General features: G+C 34.9%; 1 protein-coding gene across 1 annotated transcript in view; it reads left to right on the forward strand.

Moving 5' to 3' along the window:
* LOC148952703 (rho GTPase-activating protein 26-like) overlaps positions 1–27,619 on the forward strand; it is a 98,864-nt gene that overhangs the window by 64,090 nt on the left and 7,155 nt on the right. Inside the window, exons 11-16 of the mRNA XM_089087369.1 lie at positions 412–517; positions 4,776–4,935; positions 10,681–10,902; positions 13,486–13,636; positions 18,763–18,861; positions 23,918–24,079. Of these exons, the coding sequence (XP_088943495.1) occupies positions 412–517; positions 4,776–4,935; positions 10,681–10,902; positions 13,486–13,636; positions 18,763–18,861; positions 23,918–24,079 (900 nt within the window). The remainder of the gene's footprint in view (positions 1–411; positions 518–4,775; positions 4,936–10,680; positions 10,903–13,485; positions 13,637–18,762; positions 18,862–23,917; positions 24,080–27,619) is intronic.

A 27,619-nucleotide genomic window follows, 5' to 3' on the forward strand; every position in this document is an offset into this window, starting at 1 on the left:
ATTATAAATTTTTTTCCTGAATTTTTGCCATTCCCCCCCCCCCTCCCTAGATTCTAGAAAAAAAGCCTTTTTTTGGTTTCTTCGTTGAAAAATCAAAACAGCAACAAAATGCCTAGGCTTTGAAGAATACATTGCCCCCCCCCCTGAATTTTTTGTGGATTGACTACTTGAGAAGGGTACATGCCTAATAATGTGCTCATCGCAATTTGTGTGTAAACTTCCTAAGGTGTAGAATCCTTATGACCCTGACTACACCAATCTCGACGAGCCCTAACGTACGATTGAATTTGGTAAATAGTTTATGCTGAATTTCCGAAAGTTATGTCTTTTTCAGTGAAATGTTTGCTTTCACTATTTACATACTTAATCATTCTTTCGTTTCAAACTATTTGTTAATATTTTTTTTTCTAGAAAATGAAAATCGCAACTATAGAATACAAGACATTCATTTATTGGTACATAGGTTGCCCGAGGAAAATTTCAAATTTCTGAACACTTTGATTGAGCACTTGACAAAGTAAGTTTTCTTTTTTATTGAGCTACAAATGAACCGTTTTCGTACTTGAATTAAATTCAAAAGTTCAATGGTCTACCTTTTTTGTGTATGTTTTTTTTTTTTTTGCAAAATTTGGATGGCTTGAGTCTTGTCAAAATTTAATTTTAATTGATAAGAAAGTATTCCTTTTATGTAGTTATATGTTAAATTTAAAAACCTAATCAAATTTTTTTCTAACGCCCTTATTTTTTTTTTTTCTTTGCTGAATATCTAGTTTTCAGACGAAAAAAACTTGAAAATCAGTGTCGTGGAAGATGTCGTACATGAAAGAGTTCTGTTTTCTTTTGTTTTTCTTTTTTCTTTTCTTGTTTTTTCTTCTGTACATTCAACGTAAAGAATCTATTAGAATTCATGGCGGAAGCTCTAGGTTTACTAGTTTTTCTTACGCACTTGTATGGTTTGGATTTTTTAGGAAAAATAAATTAGTTAAAGAGAAAAGATTTTTCTAATGCAGTTTTATTCTGAATTCGAAAATATAATCGGATTTTTTCGACACTTGTATTTCGCTTTTTTGCTGAATATTTAGTTTTTAGAACTTAATAATGACTGCCGCATAAAACTGTGCAAGACGAAAAATTCTGATTGATTTTCTATAAGAGTAATTTTAGCTGTTTAGCTAGAATATTTGAATTGTGTTCCTCAATGCATATTAAACTGTTTTACGTTGAAAAGAATTATGTTTAAGTTTTACTGTATATGAAAGTCTTCTGTTGAAGTTTTGTTTACTAAGCTAAAAAAAAGAGTTTTTTTACCAACAATGTTTTTACTGCTTTATTTTTGGACGTGTTTTGGTGAATTTTAGTGTTTTAAAGAAAAAAAACTCAAAATCCTGTTTCGAAAAATTATAAGCGCTAGACGAAATATGATCACATTTTTGCCTTAATGTGTAAAACTAAATTAAAACTTTTTGTAAACCTTTATGGTTAATTTTTGAAATTCAAAAATACCTAAATTTTAAATACATTTTTTTTTTAATTACTACGCAAAAAATCGGGGTAATGAATTGCTCTTCCTACCCTGGTGAGTTGCCGGTCAAACTTATTCGCGAATATGCCTTGTTTTTAGCCAAACCATTGGCATCGATCATCAATCAGTGCTTCAGTGAACAAACTTTTCCCTATGCTTGGAAGCGAGCATATGTTCGCGTAATACCCAAAATTCAAGGACCTAAGACATGTGATCAGTTAAGACCTATTTCGATCACACCGAACTTTGCTAAAGTTGCAGAATCTTTCATATATCGTGAACTTCTCACGGACATTTCACCGTCACTTGACCCCTTCCAGTATTGTTGCTTGAAGGGATGCAGCACGTCTGTTTATTTGGTACGGCTTTATCACCTAGTAGTTGAATGGTTGGAGTTTGGAAGCTCGTTTGTAGATTTACTTCTGGTAGACTACCAAAAGGCATTTGATTTGATTAAGCACCCTCTTGCCGCCAAGAATCTCAAGTCAATGGGTGCCCGTAAGTACATCCTCCAATTATTAATTGATTTCTTACGTCACAGGTATCAAAAAGTGTACGCCCTTTTTCCCGGTGATATTGAATCGGAATGGGTGGAAATTACATGTGGCGCCCCACAAGGTACCAAATTAGCAGCTCTTCTTTTCCTGGCTGTTATCAACTATGTAGTTTCGGACTTTGACGATCGTTTTAAATTCTTCGATGATTTGTCTGCGCTTCTTAAATACCACGTAAAGGATTCGCAAGCTGTAGCCCAGTTCGACCCAAATTTTTTCGATCAGTTTAAATCACAGTGTACTGCGAACAGTCTTCAAATTAATGAGAATAAATCAAAGGTTTTGAGGTTCAACCCACTTAAACATGATTTTACCTGCCCCGCGACTTTGTTCCCTTCTGCTTCGTGTGCGACTATCTTGGGTGTCACCTTTAGTGTGGACTGTTCGTTCTCTATTCATGTACAAGAGCTGGTTAAGAAGGGAAATTATGCTATGCGGACACTGGTGGCGATGCGCCGCCTAGGTTTTCCAGTATATCAGCTGAAAACAGCGTACCTCACTTTTATTCGACCCATCCTTGAATATGCGTGTCCCGTCTGGGGCCCACACAAGTTCATCACATAGATTATTTAAGTGATGATTTGGAGGGGATCCAGAAACGAGCTGTAAAGATCATTCTTTGCGACAAATATGTAGATTACAGCTCTGCTCTGAAGTCACTTGAAATACCAAGCCTTCGTGATCGCCGTTTTCAGCTGATGATTCGTTTTGACCAGTTTTTATTGTCTAGTCCTGTACATAGGACAATATTACCACCTGAAATGCCTGTCCGCGCAAATACCAGAAGCAAAAGCAAACTTACGCCCGTCTCGTGCCGCACAAACAGACTTAGTAACTCCTTTATTCCTTTTTTTACAAGTACATTTAATTAAATGTAGAGAAGTGTTTTAATGTAAAAAAGTTTTCATGTAAAAAACAGCGCCTTTTAGTGCATTTTTTTTAATGTGTCTATGACAGCTGTTTTTCATTAAAATGATTCTATGATTCTATTCTATCTTCTGCCAATTCTCTGCTCGCTTGTTTGAATTCGAACCTATTACTTAGAAAAACTAGGCGAAAAAATTCAAATAAAACTGAAAACACTGCTCTAAAGAAATAAAAAAAAAATGAATATTACGTCAGTTAAGCAGTAATTTTGAAGAGACGTTGAGCCTTACATTGAGACCTTAAAGCGTGGAGTTGTTGGGGAAGACCTAATACGTAAGGGGCTTATTTTTTTTTTTTTTTTTTTTCACCAATGTTATCGCACGACGGTTTGACCTAATATTCTACAAATGATCATTCAGTTTGTCTTGTTATGTGCTAGTGTATTCTTTATACAACTTTGTATGAATTTTGGTTTTAATCATTTCATGTTTTTGATGTGTTCAAATTGTTTTTGGGTCCCTATGAATATATTGGCCTAGTTGGCTAAAATAATTTTAATAATAATAATATATGTATACATTTATATATATATATATATATATATATATATATATATGTTACCGTGAATGTCCGAAAATTCCTTTTCTCTGCTTGCATTCATTAGCTTTGCGAGTCAGCTTTTTCAGTCTTAAGCTATGATGGTAAAAGTTAGGTTAAATTTTGTTATAAATATCATAAATGGGTTAAAACCTAACTTAACCTAGTCCAATCTAACCTGTCATTATCAAACCTTTTATTAAACTGAAGAGGTTGACTGGCAACGTTGACTAAATTCAAGGGGAAAAGGTATATCGGACATTCGCTGGTGAATGTCGATATTTATGAATTTCGGATAATCACGGTAACATATATACATACTAAGCATTACTTTCAAATTATTATTTTAGCCAACTAGGCCAATGCGCTCAAAGGGACGCTGAAACAATCAAAATAATGTTACCGTGAAAGATAAAAAAAAAAGAGAATGTAGACCTTCACCGGCGAATGTCAACAGACACCAAATACGTCAGTGAAATATCGAATACTTCCTCGCATTCTTGTACATTCGGACTCTTACCGATGTATGTCAATAATCACAGATATGCTCTGGAAATTGATGGTGACAGGTTAGGTTATGTTATAAATCTTACAAATATGTTATAAATTAGGCTAGAATCTCAGAAATGCTCAAAATTCACCATTACTGCATGATGAATGTCGACAGTCACCGGTAAAAGTCAGAAATAAGTCAGAAGTTGACATTCACCGGTGAGTTTCCGAAATACTTTTTTTTCTCCTTGAATCTAGTCTGCGTTGTCAGTCAACTTTTCCAGTTTAATGCAAGGTTTGATGATGACAGGTTAGGTTAGGTTTGCGCTAGGTCAGGTTAAGTTAGATTTTTAACCCATTTCTGATATTGACAACCAAATTTAACCTAAGCTAATCTAACCTAAGTTTAACTTTTACCATCATAGCTTGCATAAAACTGAAAAAGCTGACTCACAAAGCTAATTAAATCCAAGCAGAGAAAAAGGAATTTCGAACATTCACTGTTGAATGTCGACATTAACCAGATTTCGGACATTCACGGTAACATATATACCTTTCCTAATATATCAAATCCAGGGCAAAAATTCCAAGGTCTTGGGAGAAACTCTGGGGGATGGCAACCATGCTTTGAATGAGTTGATGTTTAATAACCGATAATAGCCATTAGGCACGGCTTTGATCACTAGCTAATTGCTTCCATATTAATTATTTTTATTAGTCTTTTTATATTTTTTTTTCTCTAGGGTTGCTGCTGTAAGCGAGAAGAATTTAATGACGATATCAAATTTAGGAGTTTGTTTTGGACCAACTCTTCTTCGCCCAGAAACTGAAACCATGACGTCTATTATTGACATAAAATTTTCGAATATTGTTGTCGAAATTTTGATTGAAAATTATTCTAAGGTCAGACTTTTTTTCTTTGCTTAGTTGCTTATTACTAAACCTAACAAGACCAGTCCTAACGTGCGATTCCAGAAGTTTTAAATAAACGTCTCGCCAGGCTAATCGACCAAATGAAAAGCAGGTCATCCCCGAATGGGGTCGTGTGATGTCGCATGGATAGGCTTAAGTGAAATGGGAACTGGTTGGGAGATTGTGGCTATGAATAGATTGGGATGGAGGACGAATGTGCGTAGCTGTGTCGGCCTCAGGTGGCTTAGTGCTGCAGTGAGTTGTTAGTAGTAGCAGTAGTAGCAGTTATTTAAAACTTGTATACAGCGTTAAGCCCCCATAGAATATAGAAATGCTCTTGAGAATTCAATTAAAACGGGTTTGGCTTGTAGAATTTTTGAATCTTTTATTGAATACTATCCTAAAGGAAAGGTATTTTTTGCCTTCTTTCTTTCTTTCAGCTTGAAATCCCAAATGGAAGGAATTCCCAAAAGAATCCCAAAGGAAATGTTTGAAATCCCAAAGGAATTTTATTTTTTATTTCTTTCTTTTTGCTGAACAGGATCGATTCTAGTTTACCCATCCAAAAGTTTAAAATCCCAAATTGTCTTCACACAATAAGTTTTAAGATGTTATTACCTATAACTTGAATAAAGTATTAAAATACCTTCAAATACCAAGAACATCAAAACTGTATGAGAGTTTTGAGCAACTTAAATTACCAAGCATGTCAAAATAAAAACTTTCTATAAGTATTTCTCTTTTGGGGGGGGGGGCGGTACTACAAAAAACCGCATAAGTGCATATGAAGGTCTTTTTCATCAAAAATTGAATTCCTAATTTGTCCTTGTTTTTTAAGATATATATGGTTTTGTAAGATCAATTAACCAATTCACGGAATCAGATTCTATTTTCACTGTCCTTGGTACTTGAATAGTTATAAAAAAAAATAAGACACCTTGAGATTCTGATCAAGGTCTTTTAAATTAGCAAGGTAACGAGACTGTTTCGATGGATTTATTCATTCGTCAGGTTCCCTCCAAGTTCCTGTCATCTATCAAATCCCTTTTTCTATTCCCTTGAATTCTTTTCAAAGTTTCTCTGAGAAGCCTCAAAAGAATACGTACCAGCGGGAAAGGTACTAACGGTACTAATCTTGGCCCGTTCAAACTGCCTCTATTGAAGTAAAAATGGATGGATAAGGATTCACACCTCCTAACTCAATTTCATAAAATTCCTAAACAGTTTTCTTTTAGGTCAGAAATTCAACCCAGTTCTTTCGAAGGTTCGGAATTTGATCTTTGAAATTTCTTACAAATTTAATACTTTTAAAAAGAGTTCCTCTAGTTTCAGTATTGTTGGAGACCCTCCCTTGAGCTGAATCCCGATGGTGCCATCCACCGTTTTGAAAAATTTTTCCAAATCATTTAAAGCTCTTAAAAGAACCTTAAAAGGTTCTTCAGAGAACCTATTCAAAATTTGAGTTTTATCCGCTTACTACTACTAATTAAAGCACCAAATTATCTGAGGGCATCTCCACCCTTTACCTCCTTCCATGAAGTTCTGATTTCATTTAAATCCTTCCTTAAGCCATCTTCCCCTCCCATTCGGGCACGATCTGCTTTTCTTTTTCCCCCAGAAGGATCGCCAAAAAGCTCAACCTTTGGCAATTTGTTACCCTACAACCGTAAAACGTGGCGTAACCATCTTAACCCGTCTTTCACTATAGCACTAGAAAGTGGAAATGAACCGTATTATTCGTACATATTATTACTTGATGCACGGTCAGTCAAATGAGTAAATAAGACTGTCCTTAGACAACTCCTCTGGAAAACATTTAAGAGATCTTCCTCTGTCTTTCGAAGCACCCACATTCCAGAATCAAACTTGACCAATGTTATTACCATGGCTTCCAACTTTCCATTCTTAGTCCGAAAACTTATCTTCCTATTCTTCTAAAAAAGAATTAACTATGAAAAAACAACCCTGCGCTTTGACTGTTCTACTTTTTACATCTTTTCTGCACCCACAATCTTTACTAATGATGCTACCCTGGTAAATAAAGCTATTCACCTTGTCAATTTTCTTGTTACCTAACCTCTTTACCGGCATTTATTGATCCTTGCACCCTGAATTCTCAAGACCTCCAAGAATCCATGCATTTCGCTAACATTCAATCTAGGACACTTAAATCAACTACATAATCTAAATCTCGGAGAGTTTTGGCTTCACATTTGATTCTCTGTTCTTTAATTGCCTATGCCGTGTTCCTGTTCGTGTTCCTGTTCATGTTATGCCGTATGCCGTGTTCCTGTTCGTGACAAAGTTCATCAAAATAATCCATGTAAACCTGGATACGTTGTGGACAAAATTTACTCTTTAAGATTACATAACGCAGCACAAAGTCTTAAGTTATACTAGCGTGTAAGATTTTGCATAGTTGTTTGAAAGAACCATTATCAAGCAGAAAATATGATTATATTTAGAAAGTTCCTACAGAAAAAGTAGCAATTTAGGTGGAATTGTTCCAGGAATAAAGCAACTTTAACATTTTGCCAAAATTGAACATTAAAAATAGGGCACAAGGAACCATCTTTGGCAGCCTATGTCTCAAATCTTTACTAATTACAAATCCAAACCAATTACTAATCTCATCTCCTAAAAGGTAGGGCCTTCACTAAAGCTTTTTATCTGCTTAATTTAGTAGAAATTCAGTCTGTGGGTCTGCCTAAAACCTTTATGTCTATAGGGAAAAGTTTCTATGTGGCTTTGCGACCAATGTACCATCCGGACGGTTTTTTTCTAAGACTGGACACCTGATATGCGAAAAAAGAAATACACTGGATGAAGAAAAGGTTGATGAGCTATTTATTACATATTATATCTATTTTATAATATACTATAATAATATAATAAGTATAATACAAACAGCTTTTGCTTGAATTTAATACCTTATAACGTATGGTGGCTTGTTCTTAGAAGTGCCTATCTTGTATGGGTATATTAGCAATGGTTCATAAGGTACTATATTTGTAAGTCGAGGGGGACTTTTTCAATCAGTGGTGTTAATTAACGAAAATGTACAGAGGGAAAAGATTGTTTTCGCCTTTTTTTAATGACGGTGCATGAGAAATTTAGTCTAGGAGGGAGGGCAGTCTAGTCTTGGAGGTTTTTGTCTTTCCAGTTCTTTAAATGAAAATTCAAAAAAGTGGTATTTTTCAAAATCTAGAAGGCAATTACTCCCCTCCCCTCCAACCCTCCTGTTTTGAATGAATTCTGTCCAATATTTGGGATAAAACCTAAGTTTTTCTTGTGTCTTCTGATTTATAGTAATTAGCTTCTAGAAAGGTCGATCTTTGTATTTCAAACCCACTATTCGAACCCACTATCCACGAGGAAACATCTTTGCCCTACTTTCTAATTGGCGCTTGGAGTCGCAAGGGTATTAGTAATATACCTGATTCGGTGAAGACTTCCGTAATCTCAAAATTGTGCCCATTCTCGTGCCTGTTCAGCTAGGGTAAAATTAACCGTAATATTTTGAGTAAATATGTTCATGGGGGTGGGGAGGGGCTTACATTCTACTGAAATCTCTTGTGTGTAGATTTGTGTCATACAGAATGTAGGTAACAATGCTAAACCTTGATTTTAACTTAATTAAAAGGAAGTGGATATGTTACGGTGAATGTCCGAAATACCTTCTTTTTTTTCTTCTTGGATTTAGTCACCGTTGCCAGGCAATTTTTTCACTTTGTTGCAAGGTTGGATGATGGGAGGTTAGATTGGATTAGGTTTGGTTAGACGAGGTTAGGTTGGTGTAAGTTCGGTTTTTAACCAATTTCTGATATTTAGAACTAAATTTAACCTAATCTAAACGAACATAACTTTAACTTTTACCATCATAGGTTGCATAAGACCGAAAAAGCTGACTCGCAAAGCTAATTGAATCGAAGAAGACAAAAAGAAATTTCGAACATTCACCGTAACAGATATATTAAACAATCATAAAACTTTTAATGAAGCAGGGCATTTTGAAAGAGGAAAAAACCAAAACTTTTTTTTATAAATAATAGTAAAAATCTGAATATTTTATTTTCACATCCGGAAGCGTTTAACAACGGGGAAAAACTAGCTTAAGAAAATTAAGAAATGCATAAAAAGATGAGAAAAAAATGCTAATGCTATTCAAAAAATTAAAAACGAAATAAGCTCACATCTGGTACACTGCAATTGTTGTTTTTAAGTCAGTCCAACATGATAATTCAAACAAGTCTTTGCACCACATCTTTACATACAGTGGCGATGTTCAAAGGCAATCAGCTGCTGATCACCCTGTCAGTCTTTCATCAAGCAGACCTTGTGAGAATTTAGACTTTTCCCAGATTTCTTCCCTCCCCACATAGGGTCCTTTCGGGTTCGTTTTATTTTTTATATATATTTACTTTTATGAATTTGTTTATTTTTTTATGTTTATATTTATTTTGTAACCATACATATTTGTTTATTTTATTTAAATAAAATAAATGAAAAAAAAAATAGTTATTTTATATATAGATATTTGTGGTCGTGATTTCTTAGCATGATTTTAAGACATTGGGGACTTAAATAATGAATTGTACTTTGAATCAATTTTTCGAATGCCCCTCCCCCCCCCACGCTCCTGGGGGAAGGTATATTTACTTTGTTCTCTTCGTTCTTTATTTTACTAGCTTGAATTTCTCCCCATTCTCCCCCCGTCCCCCCCCCTCCTGGCCACGTTCATGCTCTATGCTACTATTTAAAAAATCATTAATCTAGCAATGTATTGTCTCACATCCAAAATCGTGCCCTTCTTGGTTTTTGATTTCAAAAAAATTATAACCTCCCTGTTTATGAAGCGTTGCCAAGGTTTATAAAGTTTTTGAAAAAGATTTTTGCCTTCTTAAGACTTATTCTTTCGATAATACCTGAGTTAGGAATGTGAGTTCTTGGAATTCATTTTGACTTTTTGCAAGCATGCAGTGTGGATGTTTTGTGAGAAGTTTGCCTTTCAGAATATCGGAAATCTGGTAAAAATCTCTGATAAATATGTTTGTCTATCAGACAGTGATATAATAAAGTATTTATTTGGGGTATACACAATTTTTGGGGTATCTTAAACACATGAATACGAATTTTTGGTTGGTACCCGAATGTAACATAAATTTGGAAGGGTATGCCTAAGTCAATCATTTGCAGCTTAAAATAAGATTTACTTCAATTTTGGTATAGAATTGCTATAGAGGCTTAGAGGCTCGGTTATAGAGGCTCGGGTTGGTATAGAGGCTCGGGTTCAAAGCAGGAAAGTAATTTGGAAAGTTGGTGATTGGAGTCGGTTTAATCTGGAATCTTAAGATTGGGGTTTGGGTCGATAAAGAATCACAACATTTACTTCAATGTTTATTTCGAGTTTAAGCCGGAATGTATGTCTCAAGTCTCTTATTATCCATTTTTTGGCTGTTGCATTTCTTTAGAGAGAGTGGGAATCCCCTCAAGTTCTTTATAAGAATTTTGTTACGAATTTGCAGTAATTGATTTCTGGCTATATGACTTTATGGTTATATAGCTTTCTTTAAGAAAGAATTGCCAGCTCCTGGTGTTTATTTCCTGCCTGGGATATTAAGCCTGGGATATTTCTGCCTGGGACAATTATTGCTTGGGATATTAAGAGAAAAAAACTTTTCCAAAAGATCTTAAAAAAAATTTTTTTGTCCCTCTAATTATATTTTCTTTTTTCAGATTTTCCACAGTGTTCCAGATGTACAAATTGAAGTTCGTATTAACGGGGAGCCGCCTCCAGCGTACAACCCGCCTCCTTCTTATCCTTTCAGGCATTCCGTCGAGAACATTCCATCCGTCAAAGAAGTTCCTAGATCAAATTATATCAGTATTCCGCTGCCCCCTAGTCAAACTAGACAGAAGGCTGCTCGCTCCATGCCCGGTCCAAATAATATAACTCATGTATGTTGAATTTGAGCCTTACGGATTTTTGAGGGATGGTATAGAAATAGGGAGGAATTTTAATTGTTATTTATTTTTTACCTCTTTCGCTAGAATTGTTTAGCTGCAAATTCAATAGTGAAGATGTTAAAGGTAGAAAAGCAAATTCAAAGGATTTTTTTTTCACAGTAAAAAAAATTTTGGAAAAATAGGAAGATGAGTCTACGAAACAAGATTAGAATATTGGAAGCTACAGTATTGACAGTGGTCGAGTATGATTCTGAAATGTGGGTGCTCCGAAAGACGAAGGAGGATTTTTTAGGTATTTTCCAGAGGAATTGTTTAAGGATCGTTTCGGGTATCCGGCTGTCTGACCGTATTTCAAACAGTAGGCTGTACGAAAAACGTGGTTCCATCCCACTTTCTAGGGCTAAAATGAGAGAAAATTTGAGATGACTAGGAAAGGTTTTGCGGATGAAGGATATCAGAATGCAAAAGATCGTCCTTTATGGCCAACGATCTAGGGTCAAAGGAAAAGCAGGTCATCCCTGGATGGGGTGGGAGGGTCTCCTAAGGAAGGATCTGATTGAAATTGGAACTACTTGGGTTGAAGGAATTTCTGTTTAATAGCAATTATTATTAAAAATGTCATTACCACTAATAAATAATAGTTAACGTGTTTCAGCACTGATTTTTTTTTTTTTTTTTTTTTTTTTTTTTTTTTGCAGTGGTTTCGTTCAAATAAAATTTTTTAGAAAAATTTCACCTGACTTTTTTAGCTTTTAAATTTTTTTTAATTGTTTTTTAACTTTTTTAGTTTTACTATGGAAATTAAAATTGCCTCGTCAGAAAGAACGAAATGATCTAGATCCTCAAAACGTGGAGAGCCAAGGCTGAATCAAAATCATCAATTATATTTTTAAATCTTGGAGATTTATCTATTGAAAATTTGTGTTCATTTAGTCGTTCGGTCAGCTGTTGACGGTTTTTGTCAAAGTAAAACTCGTCCGAAGAGCACGGGATCCTGTAAACACCACTATCAAATGTAGAGTCAGCTTTATCTTTCCCAGAATTGAAAAAACACTCGACCTTTAGATCATTTTTGAAATGAAACAAAAGATCATGTTTTTTTTTTAATTTTCCTAAGTTTCCAGTGATAAATTTACTATACATCAGAAGTTCAGTTGGAAACCAGAAGTAAATAACTCATTAAATAATTGTTAAATTATTTAAAAGTCTGAAAGTGGTTTTGAGTCTGAAGGAAAAAATTTAAGAAGTCGTGATCTCATGTTTAAATTGTTATAGAAAACTTTTTTCTGAAACGCTAAAAATCAGTCATGATGCCTGATTTACGAAACAAATAATGAATATACCCATGGAGGGGAATCTCCCCTTTGAAATGCTCATGTTTTACAATTCTCCAATTTTTTTCAGCTTGATAAGCCACTTTTTGGAGTTTAACAAATTTTGTTCCCCAGAATTAAGTACCATGGACCTTAGCTTGCATCCTATCTCTTTTTTACCATGAGACGGTGGCCCTATAGAATAAATGTACCAATAATATAATGTAAAAAATGTATAATTGTGAAGGAAAATTTTCTAGGCTATCGATAAACATTATGTATCTGATATTTTGTTCAGTGTCCTTCTCTTTGCCTCTCGGGATAATCGAGGGTTGAATCGCAGAGAAAAAGAGGCATCTCCATGTTAAAAGTGTGGTTTAACTCCATTGTTTGCGCTTGCCATGTATAAAATTTTGAGTCAGCAAAAAGAACAAAAGGTTTATGGTGTGTGTCAGAATTTTATGTGTATTTTGGTATATTTTATATTTTTTTTTTTTTTTTTTTTTTTTTATTGTATGCCACAAAAGATGCCAAACAACCGAGTCTTTTCAATGGTTGTTGCCCTTTATAGAACTTTGAGTCAGTAAAAAGAACAAGAAGTTTATTAGGTGTGTCAGAATTTTATGCTTTGGTATACTTTTTTTTTTTATGGTATGCCACAAAAGATGCCAAACAACTTAATCTTTTGTAATAATTGTTGCCATGTATGAAATTTTGAGTCATTAAAAAGAACAAAAAGTTTATTAGGTGTGTGTCAGAATTTTTTTTTTTTTTTTTTTTTTTTTTTTTTTTTTTTTTTTTTTTTTTTTTTTAGGGAGGCAGAAAAGATGCCAAACAACCCAGTCTTTTGTAATGGTTGTTGTCATGCATAAAATGTGGAGTCATTAAAAAGAACAAGAAGTTTGTTTAGTGTGTGTCAGAATTTTATGTGTATTTTGGTATATTTTTATATTTTATTTTATTTTTTATTGTATGCCACAAAAGATGCCAAACAACCCAGTCTTTTGTAATGGTTGTTTCTATGTATAGAATTTTACTTTTTTTATTGTATGCCACAAAAGATGCCAAACAACCCCATTTTTCAATGTCTGTTGCCATGTAAAATTTTGAGCCAGTTAAAGGGAGGTAACACTTGATTGGTTCTTTTGTATGAAGTCTAAAGCGATAATAAGAATAAAAACTCTTTTAGTCACAACTTTTTTTCTGTTAACCTCTCTGCTTTTATATGGCTGAATATATGATTTTTTGTTGCGTTTTGTAGGCCATTGTTACCTCATTTTACGATGGTCCAAGTCGCCCAATAACAGTGTCTTCGGGTGATTCGCTCTCCGTGGATTGGAGGAAGAAAGGAAGTATAGCAGTACCCCAGGCTCCAAAGAGACAGAAACAAATCAATGCTTTCCTCTCTTTAGGTAAAGATAGACAGTTTTTTTTTCCCCTTTTTGTATTTTTGAGTAAAATCGTGTTTTCGAGACAAACTTTTTTTTTTTTTTTTTTTTTTTTTTTTTTTTTTACAAATGAATTTTACATAGGCAAGTTGGTCAAATCAACACAAACAACGTAGACAGTTGATAAGACCATTCAATAGTGGCTTTGATTCTAGTACACCTATTATTTGGTAGGGAAATTTTAAGAAAGTGTAATGTTTGGATATGCGGTTGGTATGTTGCACGTTTTTTTAAGTGCATAATAGATTGAATTTGGTCAAATCGGTCCCGGTGTTAAATGTGTACATTTAATTGAAATAATTACAGTGTTGGAAATAATTACAGAAGTATTTGCACTCGATATTGAATAACCACATGATCTTAATTTTAAAATCCTTATAGTTAATTAGAATTCTTAAGAGCATTTAACAATTATTTGTTTAAGCCGATCCTCATAATGGTTGTTATTAGACCCTGGCGCCGCGCCGGCGGATCGACCGAACGCCGCCGACGAGAGGTCTGGTTGAACGCCGCCGAAGTGTCGTAACGCCGCCGGCATGCAACAGGCGCGCCGCCGCCGGCAGAGGCGGTGGCGTTTGGTTGGCTTTAAATTAATTTTGCGGCAAATCTTTATTGCGTCAACCACAAAGTCGGAGCTTTTCCTTCTCGTGTGGTTTAGTATTTCGATTTTCCTGATTAGAAATCAAGCAGGGCTTGCACTATCTCCGAACTTTCGGGTATCTCCCATAATATCTATGCATCACCCCCCAAAAAAATTTGGTTCGCCAAATCCCGAAAATCACGCAATCACGGTGCCACCCCTAGTGATTTATCACCATTGACTTTCCTTGCCGAATATTACTTTGCATACAAGAATTCTTCGCAACTCTCTTGTTCATTAATTTTCGTCTCTTTTGTTAATTTGCATAAAAACCAGACAGATACAATATGCTATTGCAAATGTTGCAATACACACAGTTTTTCATATGTTGACCAAAAAAAGCATTCTCTTTATCAAATGCGTTTAAATCATTTCGAATGTAGTTTCCCAATTGCTATTTCTTACATCATTCGTAGTCAAGAATTTTATTTTCAAGTTGAATAGAATTATAGAACGCATTCACTACACTACTATACAGCTTCAGCCTTTTGTTGGATTTTGAAATTGACAGCCGACAGATTGTTTCTACAGCTGAATTGTAAGTTTGCAGATTTTTTTTTGCTGTTTTTAGATAAGATTTTCTTAATGTTTAATACTCAATTAATTAACACCTTATAGAAAATAAAATCTTGTTTGTGGAAACTTTTTACGCCCCCCCCCCAAAAAAAAAAAACAGCCTTCGGTTGAGACCAAATTTAGCTATAGACTAAGTTATGTACAAGGTTAGGGAATTAAAGATTGAACCAGAAGTTACCCCAAAAATATGATTCATAAATAAATTGTAAATTATTGCCTATAGGGGAGGGGGATAGGGGGCTATCATTTTAAAATGATAATACCTCATTTCTTTTTATTGAAACAGGGATGCCAAAAAGATAATTATTTTTTTCATTTAAAGTGGAGACCGAAAAAAAGTATATAAAATTACCCGGGAAAATCTTGACCTATTTTGATAAGCCCAAGGCCCCCAATTAGGACTTGTTCATTGTCTTGGGTATTTTGCGATTTCTCATAGGCTACTGACCTTATTTGGCTTTTGTGTGTGCTCCCTTTTAATTCGATTCTTTGGATCTTATGGAATGCCATGGCGTATCTATCACTCAGTTTTCCAATAATTTGAGGTATTTCTGAATAATTTCATCATTTTTATTGTTGTATCTGTACCGCTTTACTTATAATCTCAATTTTTTTTTTCAAGGAACACTAGGCTGTTTAACGTTATTTTGCGTGTCTGTTTGAACCATATAGTGACCATGTTAATTATTCAGTAAATTATTTTTCTAATGAAAGCTGAGACGGTATCCTATCAAGGTGGTATCTAGAGGGGGGGGTAGGGAGGTATTATATTTAAATGATAATAGCTCGAAATTTTATTTATTGAAAGCAGGGATCCCAAAAAGTTCAATTTTTTTTTAATTTAAAGCAGAGACGGCAACCTATCACGGTGGTATCCAGAGAGGGGGGGGATTGATATATCATATTTAAATTATAATGCCTCGATTTTTTTCTTTTTTTAAAGCCGGGGGCCAATGAGTTAATTTTTTTTTTATTTAAAGCAGAGACGGTATCCTGTCAAGATGGTAACCAGAAGGGGGGCATAGGGAGCTATTATGTTTAAGTAAAAGTACCTTGATTTTTTTATTGAAAGCAGGGATGCCAAAAAGTTGAAAAGTTGACAAAATTAACAAGATTTTCGTGGGCTACACTTGATACAGCACATACATGGGTTTATTGTCAAAAGGGAAAGGGGCACATGCGTCCAATCCATTTTTTTTCCTATTTATGAAACTGGTTTACTTTGAAAACATTCATTCATATGTACCAGGCAGATTCCCACTAAAACGAATTGGTGTGACGAAAGCGATATCGACATTCCCATCTAACGTTGCGCATGAGTAACAATGGTACCCTTGGTCCAGTGCCCAAGTTACATTAAAAGGCCAGGTCATAATAAAAGCTTTCAATTTGGGAGGTTCAAGGAGGAGTCTTTTGACCTCAGGGTACTAGATGTTGCAACGTTCTTACGTATCTACAGTGGTTTAGAAAATTTGATCACCCCACAAATGATTACCAAAAATATGCACAAATGTAACATTTGGAATATTATACCACTTTTTTCAAAGCCTTGAAGGAAAGCAAAAAAGTCTAAATACCCCTAACTACGCTTGTAAGCTATTTAAAAAAGAAACTCTTTGGAGATTTCCATGGAAATGACCATAGCAGAAGCTTTGAGCCTGAGTGGGGATCAAAGAGGAGTCTAAGTATTTTGACCACAAGTGACTTATTGTTGCGACTTTCTTAAATTTGGTAATTCTTGTGAGCATTTGGAAATCAAAGCTTAAACTCAATAACTGATACTAAGTGTCCTAACAATTTGCTTGGATTAGAAGTGACGAACTAGGATGAACATTTCAACATCTTCCTGGAACTACTTCAGTCTGCATATTATTTCATTTAATTACACTTAAAACGGATGAGCTTTTCATTTTTTACCTAAGAAAATAGCTGGCACTTCATTTTTCTTTATGCCGAATAAACCATTAAGTGTTTTTTGTTTCATTGTAATTGAAGGTGTTCTGATGTGAAGTGTTCATCATGTATTTTCCAATTTGATAAATTTACTCCTTTTAGATGCAGTTTATAATTTGACTGATATTAGGTATCTATCAGTTTATAATTTGGAATGAATCCTCAAAAGAAAAAATGAATAATATCCAAAAGAGCAGCCAATAGCGATAAAAAAGCAGCAGTTCAGCCTTAGCCTACACAACATATATTCTATAAATAAGCCAAAAAAAAAACTTTAAAATGCATTTTTTTTTAAATTGTTATCAAAAACCGTTTATTATTACAAAAAGGCTTCTTAGGAATCCAAAAGAGCAAAAAAAAAAAACAATCAATATCAAAGCCACCCATTTCAACTGTTTTTAAGGTGACAGAACAGATATAGGCAAAGAGCATTATGCAAAAATTAAGCTTCTAAGTTCAAAGTTTTTACCCAGATAACTGACGAATTTTGTGATACGGTATTTGAAGTTTTATATGCAGTAATGCTCGATGAAAAAACTACTAATTTTGACAATTATTTATGTTAAGAATACATAGCTAATAGATACTTCAACTACTCGTATTATGCAAGGGTTCTGAAACGCCACAGCCATTTCGTTTCTACCAGATTTTTAGTTCTCTTGATGAATAACGAAGAAGACCAGTTTCCAGCCAGCGACTTGTGAATTTTTGAACTCATGAATAGGCTCGAATCTGTTGTAAATTTAAGCTGTGATTTGAGAAAGACTAATGAAAACATGAATGTGTGTGGTCAACATTGATCGCGCCGGCGGCGCACCGCCGACATCTTACCGGCGGCGCGTCGTGCTGTTTTTTGCCCTGCCGCCGCCGGTCTTCCCTCATCGGCGCGGCGCTGGGGTCCAGTTGTTATTGTGGATTCAAATAGTCATTTCTTTACAAAAATTTACTTGGTTTATTGTAGTAGTAAGCTATCTACTTTTTATTAAAAATTCTCCATGTTTTATCTAGTTTTATTTTATCTAGTATTATTTTATCTGGTGTTATTTTATCTAGTTTTCTAGTTCTATTTTTACTATATTTCATCTAATTTTATTTTACTAGTATTATTTTATCTAGTTTTTTAATATTATTTTTACTTTATTTTAGTATACCAATTTCCATTAATGGAAGACCTGGATTTCTGGGAAATACAATTATCTTGTTAAACGAGTTATTATAATTTTTTTTTTTTTTTGGTTCTACTTTTGCTCTTGGAGTATTTTGACTTTTGATTGGTTTTTATATTGGTGTGATTCTTCTCAGTGGCACCAGTTCACGAAAATGTCTGGGGAGTATTTTTCGGAATCTAGAAGGGGGGGAATTCTTTTTATCTATCCAAAACAAAATACCGAAAAAAGCTATTACTACTACTACTACTACTAACAACTCACCGCAGTACCAAGCCGCCTGAGGCCAACACAGCTACGCAGGCTCCTCCTCCATCCCAATCTGCTCAAAGCTTCCCTTTCTACACCCGCCCATGAAGTTTTAATTTCCTTTAAATATTTCCTTATGACGTTCTTCTACCCCAGACAAGGACCACCTGCTTTCTGTTTAGTCCTTGACGGTTGGCCGAAAAGAACAATCTTTGGCAATCTGTCATCCTTCATCCGCACAAAGTGCCCTAGCCACCTCAACCTTTCTTTCATTATAGCCCTAGAGAGCGGTATTGAACTCTTCAACGAAAATACCAAATCAAATACCAAATCTTTTTACATCTAGGGATAAGGAAATAAATTGTGAGGGCAATTGAGGTAAAAAAAAAAAATCGCAGTTTTACGACTGAGTGATTAAAAATCTTGCTATAAAATTTTAGATATTAAAAATTAAGTTACTTTTAGCAATGACATTTTTTTCATTATTATATTTCTTTTTTTTTCAGGAATTGAACCAGTTGATAGTACAACTGATACAAGTTCTTCTGAATCAAACACTTCATCGAGACCTAGCTCGAGAGAACCGAAAATGTCTCCTGAACCGGGTAATTTTCTAAATTTATTTTATATATTTCTCTCTTTTTTACAAGTAATAATCATCTCATCAGGAAACCCATATTACCGTCACTCCATAGAGAATCCCTAAATGACTGAACTGAATACCTTTATAAAGTTTGCCATTTAATCTCAGTACGAAATTCGTTCGATTTTAATGAGCAGTCTCAGAAGAAACATCAAATCAGGAGAAGATAAACCCGGTCGGGTAGTTCTTGGAAAACAATAGTTCTACTGAATGCCACATAGCCAAGGTTGGGTTGGGGTTATTTATTCATTCATCTATAATTGACGCTTCTTGATTGCTAAAGTTCTTATGTTGTTCCTGCGGTAGCTGGAATCGTACCCTGCGTCAAATATACAATTTCATTATACATATATTTTTAATGCACTGAAAAATATATAATAAATCTGAAATCAAAAAATTTAAATGAGACTTATTAACGTTGTAGTTTAAATTTAGATTTAGATCTATTTAATAATGCTCACTCGGCCCTAGACTCCTTTTTTATTTCTGTTGCTCTGTTTCTACTACTACTAACAGCTCACCGTAGCACAAAGCAAACAGAGCCACGTGTGCTCCTCCTCCATCCAAATCAACTCAAAGTCACTTTCTTGACAGCCTCATTGGGAGCTTCAATTTCTTTTAAATCTTTCTTTATCACTTTCCTCCACCCTAACCCCGGACGATTTGCTTTCCGTTTAACCCTAGACGGTTCGTTGAAAATGACAATCTTCGGCAATCTGTCGTCTCTCATTTGCAGAAAGTGCAAGCAATTTTGCATTCGATATACGAGTAATTACGCGTAGCACTCTCAAATCGTAAATATAGGCGTGATAAATGGGTGTCGATAATCACATTCATGAATCAAGTCTCTAAATTATTTTTGAAAATAGCAATGCCCCGTTTCATTTTCATATGCAAACGTCTTAATCCTTTGAATGCAAGTTTACCTATTTGAGAAAAGAAAATCAGGGGTTTCTCACTCTGTTATCAATATGACTGAAAAGTCGAAACTTTTTTTTTTTTGAAAGGAGCAAGAACGATAAAAAGAGAAAAATACAATAAGCTCCAATTAAGTTTGGGGCCAAGACTCCATATTATTATAAAATATTTGACACATTTGTTTTGTTTATTGTCTGCTGTCCTCGTATCATTCTCCCCTCATTCTCCTACCCTTGTATTATTCTATTGTCTCTATTAATACTACTTTATTTATTCTATCGTTATATTTATCTCCCTAGTATTCTCTGCTTTGTCCTTAGTCTTCAAGAATCGCAATCCGAAAAAGACATGTAGTTTGTAAGTATATGGTAATCTTACTAGTGGTTTAAACCCAAAGAATGGGTTTTAATTTATAAAATGATTAAACCTATTAGATTCGAACCTTGTTGTAAAATTTTTGTTCTAAAATTTAATTTAGAAATTTCATTTTACCCTTTGAAAATCAGATTAGACAGAGACAAACAGGTATTGATAATATTTAAGTCGGTTTTCCCAATTCCAGTCTCCCGGATGATTGGATGACCAAGAACAGCGCGGAAAACCATGATTTGATGTTCGTGAGCTGCCGTTCAAAGTTGCCAAGTTGCAATGCTACTTTCCACAAAATAAGTTTTTCAAAGAAAAGTAAAGAAGTAAATGTTTTTACTTTTATAACTTTAATAAATCAGATAATATTAACATTTTGATTACTAAATATCAGTATATGTATATTAAACTGACAATGCACATTCATTTGTATTTTGTTCAGTAAAGTGCAAATTTATGTCCTGGCCTTGGGAAGGCATAGGGGTTTTGAGCCCTACCCATGTTAATTTCTGTTCATTTTGGGTTTCATTTATTTATCGATGCTGATTTGTGGCAGTTTCGTGCTTGGTAGATTATTTGATTTTATTTTTGCTCATTTGTGGTTTAATGGAGTTCTTTACTTTTCTTCGAAGAACTTTTTTGTGGAAAAAGTTTTTTTAATTAGTTTCTGTTCGTTTTATATTGACATAGTCTTTTCAGGGTAAAAAGAAAATAATTCTTTAAATCTTTTCGTTTTTTTTAAGACTATGGTTTGGCCTGCTATTTGTATGCTGGAGAAAAATTTTCAGCAATTTTTAACAACATGCACCCTTTTAAAATCTGGACACAATATTAGTGTTTAATTTAGTTTTATACCTCCTCTAGTTGACCTGAAATAGAAAACTTGATACCATTCGCAAAAAAATCCGTTTACTTTCTTTGATAGCTTGGATACACTTACGCTAATTCGATTTGGTTAAATTTTAAGAGCAGGAGAAGCCCCGAAAGGTTGAACATAATATCCTCAGTCGTTCTTGGAATACTGCTAAAGTGTCTTATTGGGAATTTGCATTAACACAGTGCATTTTGATTCAATCTTAAGGAAATATTTAGTTTTTAAGCATAATGGGCAAACGGGAGGGTGGGGGTAGGAGGGGGACTAGTTGCCCTCCAATCACTTTCGACTATTAAAAGAGGCATTGGCCCTTTCTATTTTCAATCGAATGAGCCCTTTTTCAAGTTTCTACGACAAAGATTCGAAGTTCCTTTTCGAAGTTCCTAGGACAACTCCTTCGATAAAAAGTGCTTTGGTCTAAACAAGAAAAAAAAATAATAATACCCTGTACCTACATCGGTCTTCACTTTAAATAAGCAGATGTTTCTGATGCCTTTTGGCCATAAACAGGGCATAGTGTTTGTTCGTGTTACGTTAAATGTATCCGTTTTTCAGTATTAACAACTACGCCACTTCCGAACACCTAATATGACTCAAAGGTTTACCTTGACATCCTTGCCCTAAGGGCTGTGGAGAGGATGCCTTCCTCAAAGACCTGATTTCCAAAACTTCCAACTACGTTAAACATGTCTATCTAGAGATGTGGAGTGAACGTAGTTGGGAACATGATGCGGGGGAGAGGGGCTTTAGTTGCCTTCCAATCACTTTCAACTATTAAAAAAGGCACTAGTCCCTTCAATTTCTAATCTAATTAGCCCCTTTGAACTTTCTGCGATAACGCTTTCTATGAAAACCTTATTTGCCCCTAGAGTTTAACATAAACACTTTGTCCCATGGTGTGGGGGGGGGGTTCATAGGCAAATATCAAATTTCTAGAACGTTCAACTACGTTGAAGAAAATTGCTATCTCAAAATTTTGATTGGATGAGTTTGGGGAAATGGTGGGCGTGAGAGGGGGGTTAGTTGCCCTGCAATCACTTCCGACTATAAAAAACGGCACTAGCCCTTTAAATTTCCAATCAAATGAACCCATTTTGAAGTTTATATGACAATGCTTTCTGTAAAATCCTTATGTACCCCAAGCCATAACTTACAGCCCTTGCCCTGAGGGCTGTGAGGGGACTGTCATCCTCAGAGACATAATTTTCGGACCTTTAAACTACTTTGAACAAAATGGTTGTCTCAGAATTTGGACCGGATATGTTAGGGTAAATGGTGAGTGTGAAAGGGGTGTTAGTTATCCTCCACTCATTTTTGACTATTATAAAGGGCACAAGCCCTTTTAATTACCAATCGAATGAGCCCTTTTTGAACTTTCTACAGAATTACTATCTATTAAAACCTTATATGCCCCCACGGCATAACTTACAACCCTTTTCCCGAGGGCTCAGAGGGGGTTATCATCCTCAAAAACTTAATTTCTAAAACTTTTACCTACATTGAACAAAATGGCTATCTAAAAATTTTGATTGGATGTGTTTGGGGAAAAGGTGGGCGTGGGAGGGGGGCTAGTTGCCCTCAAATTACTTTTGACTATTGAAAAGGGCACTAGCCCTTTGAATTTCCAATCGAATCGGCCCTTTTTTTAAGTTTCTACGACAAAGCTTTCAATAAAAACCTTGTATGTCCCCAGGGCATAACTAACAACCCTTACCCTGAGGGCTGTGGGGGGAGTGTTATCCTCTTAGATGTAATTTCTGGACATTTCAACTTTGAACAAAACGGCCATCTCAAAATGTTGGTTGGATGTGTTTGGGGAAAAGGTGGGCGTGAGAGAGGGGTTAGTTGTCCTCCAATTACTTTCGACTATTAAAAAGGGCACTAGCCCTTCGAATTTCCAATCAAACGAGCCTTTTTCGAAGTTTCTACGACAGCGCTTTCTATAAAAAAAAACCTTACATGTCCCCAGGGCATAACTTACAACCCTTGCCCTGAGGGCTGTGGGGAAGTGTCCTCCTCAAAAACATAATTTCTATCTGAAAATAAACTACGCTGAACAAAATGGATATCTCAAAATTTTGATTGGCTGTGTTTGAGGGAATGGTGGGCATGGAAGGGGGGTTAGTTGCCCTCCAATCCCTTTCGACTATTAAAAAGGGCACAGGCCACTCCAATTTCCAATCGAATGAGCCCTTTTCGAAGTTTCTACGACAACTCTTTCGATACGAAGTACCCTGGTCTAAGACCACGAAAAAATAAATAAATAATATATTGTGCCAACATCGTTCTTTATGCTACCTATGATACACACATGATTGCTATTCCTTGCAAGGAAAAATCTCTTTGCTGTAACCTTGAAAGATCCCAGGTGGCTCGAATTCCTTATCTGGATTGGAATTATATCTTATACACAGGAGGCGAAATTTTTCACAAAGAAAACCTTTTTTTTCAAGGGTTTTGTTCCTTAAGTCGCATTTCTAAATGGATGCATCAAATATGACGTTCCTTGTATATCATGGCTACGGATATAACTATAAATGAAAAGAAAATGGAAATAATTTACTATAAATGGAAAGAAGAGGAAATCGCATTATTGAAATATTTGAAAATAGTAACTTGATAAGTTTTTGAAATATCAAGAAGTTGACTCTTAATTTAAAATAAATTAACATTATGTGTAATCAAAGGTTTTGGTGACAAAAGCTTAACAGCTTTATTTTGGAATTTGTTTTAAACAATTAACAAACGAAGAAAAATTATCAGAAGCTTTGACAAGCTGAGTAGCTGCCTCTCTCGAACTTTGAATGGAAGGCGGTTGGCGCTGTCAACCCTAGTGGTATTAATGAGTTGTTTTTTATAGTGCGTAAGCCTCCCTCATCAGATGCGTTAGATCGTGTGATGCTGCCTCCTACCTCGACGGAAAATCCCTCCGGACGTCTGAGACGTGTGAGAACCTTATATGCCTGCAGAGGTGATAATCAATCGGAATTGTCATTTGAGCCGAATCAGATTATTACAAATGGTCAGAAACTTTCTTCCACATTTACTTTATATTTTTAATTCTTTTTTAGTTTTAGTTTTTTTTTCTCCGTTTTCTTCCTCTTTTTTCTTCTGCTTTCTTTATATTTTTTTAAATATTAAAATGCTGCTAAATTTTGTTGTCTCATCTTTGGATTGCTGTTTTTCGTAGAAATACCCCCAACTTGATTGTTTCCCTGTGTTTCATCCTGGAAACTACAAAATGGGACTACAGGGTCTTACCTCCAAAGTCTAATAAAACTTCTTCAAGCAGCGCATGTAAACATGGTCCTTTTTAGTACATATTTTTAGATTTATGAGGGCAAGACGATATATGTCTCTTGGGGTGATAACCATTAAAAACCGCCATTTGAGTGAAATCGGATTATTAGGAATGGTCTAACATTATCTTTCAAATGAATTTTATATTCCAAAAAATGCTAAATGGGGAGCTGTTTGCTATTTTGGAAATTCGTTGAGTGAGGAAAATCGAACTTCCGTTGAAATTAGATCCTAAATTATGCCTGGAAATGTGTTTTTATGCTCTTGTCTCTACTCTCTTATACCTATTACACTTATCCCTGTTATCCCTGATATTCATATATGATGTTATCCCTATTCGCAACTTTGGGGAAAATGTATTTTCTTGGATTTTGGTTTGAGTCTTCTCTTCTTTGACTCTAGGATTGAGAAAGGCAATTTCAATGGTATGAGTTTGATATTATGCCTTATTACGATTTTTTTTTCAAATGTACAACACATTTTCCCAAATTCTTTGAAACTTTACAAATCAGATGTAGCAGGCAGGGCAATAGCAAATTGTCCTGCGTTATGCTATTGACCTGAATATGTTCATGGTTTTTGGGAGGTAGGGGCAATAGAAAAAAAAACAAGTTTTGTGGCATGTAACTTCCCCTTAAAGATTCTGCAGTCTTTAGATTCTGTAGTTTTATTGTCCTGGAGGGATGCAACATAAATTGACAAATTAGGTCTTAGAGAGCTAATTGACTTTTCAGTTGCTTCGTCTATATTACAGGAGGAGGCAGCAACCCAACCTTATGGCAGCTCCGGGCCCTTTATTGCCAATCAGACCGTCAATTGACTCTGCTACCATAGGTTTACATGCTGTATTTGTTGGTATATTCCTCGCCCATGAAACCTATTTAACTTTTATAATCAGTTAATCATCACACATTGAATTGTGTACAATCTTCGGATTTTTTATCCCTTTTTCTCTGCCTGAATACATATAGAATATGCTCAGAAATATTTTTATCATTGTTTTGAATATCTAATAAATCTGGAAACATTCTGGAAATAGACAAATTTTAATGTTCTGCCAAGTTTTATAGGGATAAATAAACACAGAGAAGCTGCCTTTAGTGAGGTATCTTGGCGAGTTTTTTTCATATATAATCTTTTCTGAATTCCATCATACGTCAAATCCTATAAAATATGCGAAAATGAAGAATTTTTTTTTATTATAGGCGAGTAGTATAGGCGAAAATGAAGAGATTTTTTTCTGAATTCATCATACGTCAAATCCTATAAAATAGGCGAAAATGCAGAGATTTTTTTTCTGAATTTCATCATACGTCAAATCCTATAAAATAGGCTAAAATGAAGAGATTTTCTTTCTGAATTTCATCATGCGTCAAATCCTATAAAATAGGCGAAAATGAAGAGATTTTTTTTTCGCGTATGCGAGAATTTATATTGAGGAGGGGAGGGAGACAGAAAAAAAGCAAAAAGGTGATATACAAGTATATGAAGAATATAAGAAACGGGGATTATTTTAAAAAAAACTTGGGATTCTAGGAGGGTTTACCCAAAGATCCCTCCTCCCTCGTCATACCTCTCAATCTTACAACTTACTTATCGGGACCTGGTTCACTCTTCATATTACTTTGTACTTATAGTAGTAGTAGTAGTATAGTTTGTACTTATAGTAGTAGTGGTAGTAGTATAGTAGTAGTATAGTTTGTACTTATAGTAGTATAGTAGTAGTTATAGTAGTGCTTTGTGCTTATGGTTGAACACGCCATAGCAGGTTTCTGCGCTAGCTATATGAAGCTTGCTGCGCTAAAAAATGGTTAGTAGTAGTAGCAGTATAGTAGTAGTATAGTTTGTACTTATAGTATTATCGTAGTAGTTATAGTAGTGCTTTGTTCTTATGGTTGAACACGCCATAGCAGGTTTCTGCGCTAGCTATATGAAACTTGCTGAGCTAGAAAATGGTTAGTAGTAGTAGCATTATAGTAGTAGTATAGTAGTAGTTATAGTAGTGCTTTGTACTTATGGTTGAACACGCTATACCAGGTTTCTGCGCTAGCTATATGAAACTTGCTGCGCTAAAAAATGGTTAGTAGTAGTAGCAGTATAGTAGTAGTATAGTTTTTACTTATAGTAGTATAGTATTAGTTATAGTAGTGCTTTGTACTTATGGTTGAACACTCCGTAGCAGGTTTCTCTGCTAGCTATATGAAACCTGCTGCGCTAAAAAATGGTTAGTAGTAGTAGCAGTATAGTAGTAGTATAGTTTGTACTTATAGTAGTATAGTAGTAGTTATAGTAGTGCTTTGTACTTATGGTTGAACACGCCGTAGCAGGTTTCTGTGCTAGCTATATGAAACTTGCTGCTCTAAAAAATTGTTAGTAGTAGTAGCAGTATAGTAGTAGTATAGTTTGTACTTATAGTAGTATAGTAATAGTTATAGTAGTGCTTTGTACCTATGGTTGAACATGCCATAGCAGGTATCTGTGCTAGCTATATAAAACTTGCTGCGCTAAAAATGGTTAGTAGTAGTAGCAGTATAGTAGTAGTATAGTTTGTACTTATAGTAGTATAGTAGTAGTTATAGTAGTGCTTTGTACTTATGGTTGATCACGCCATAGTAGGTTTCTGTGCTAGCTATATGAAACTTGCTGCGCTAAAAAATGGTTAGTAGTAGTAGCAGTATAGTAGTAGTATAGTTTGTACTTATAGTAGTATAGTAATAGTTATGGTAGTTGTTTTTACTTATGGTTGAACACGCCATAGCAGGTTTCTGTGCTAGCTATATGAAACTTGCTGCGCTAAAAAATGGTTAGTAGTAGTAGCAGTATAGTAGTAGTATAGTTTGTACTTTTAGTAGTATAGTAGTAGTTATGGTAGTGATTTGTACTTATGGTTGAACACGCCATAGCAGGTTTCTGTGCTAGCTATATGAAACTTGCTGCGCTAAAAAATGGTTAGTAGTAGTATCAGTATAGTAGTAGTATAGTTTGTACTTATAGTAGTATAGTAGTAGTTATAGTAGTGCTTTGTACTTATGGTTGAACACGCCATAGCAGTTTTCTGCGCTAGCTATATGAAACTTGCTGCTCTAAAAATGGTTAGTAGTAGTAGCAGTATAGTAGTATTATAGTTTGTACTTATAGTAGTATAGTAGTAGTTATAGTAGTGCTTTGTACTTATGGTTGAACACGCCATAGCAGGTTTCTGTGCTAGCTATATGAAACTTGCTGCGCTAAAAAATGGTTAGTAGTAGTAGCAGTATAGTAG

This window comes from Artemia sp. Qi Xiang Cuo, chromosome 4 (assembly GCF_049724085.1).
Source record: "Artemia sp. Qi Xiang Cuo chromosome 4, ASM4972408v1, whole genome shotgun sequence".
Classification (NCBI taxonomy): Eukaryota; Metazoa; Arthropoda; class Branchiopoda; order Anostraca; family Artemiidae; genus Artemia; species Artemia sp. Qi Xiang Cuo.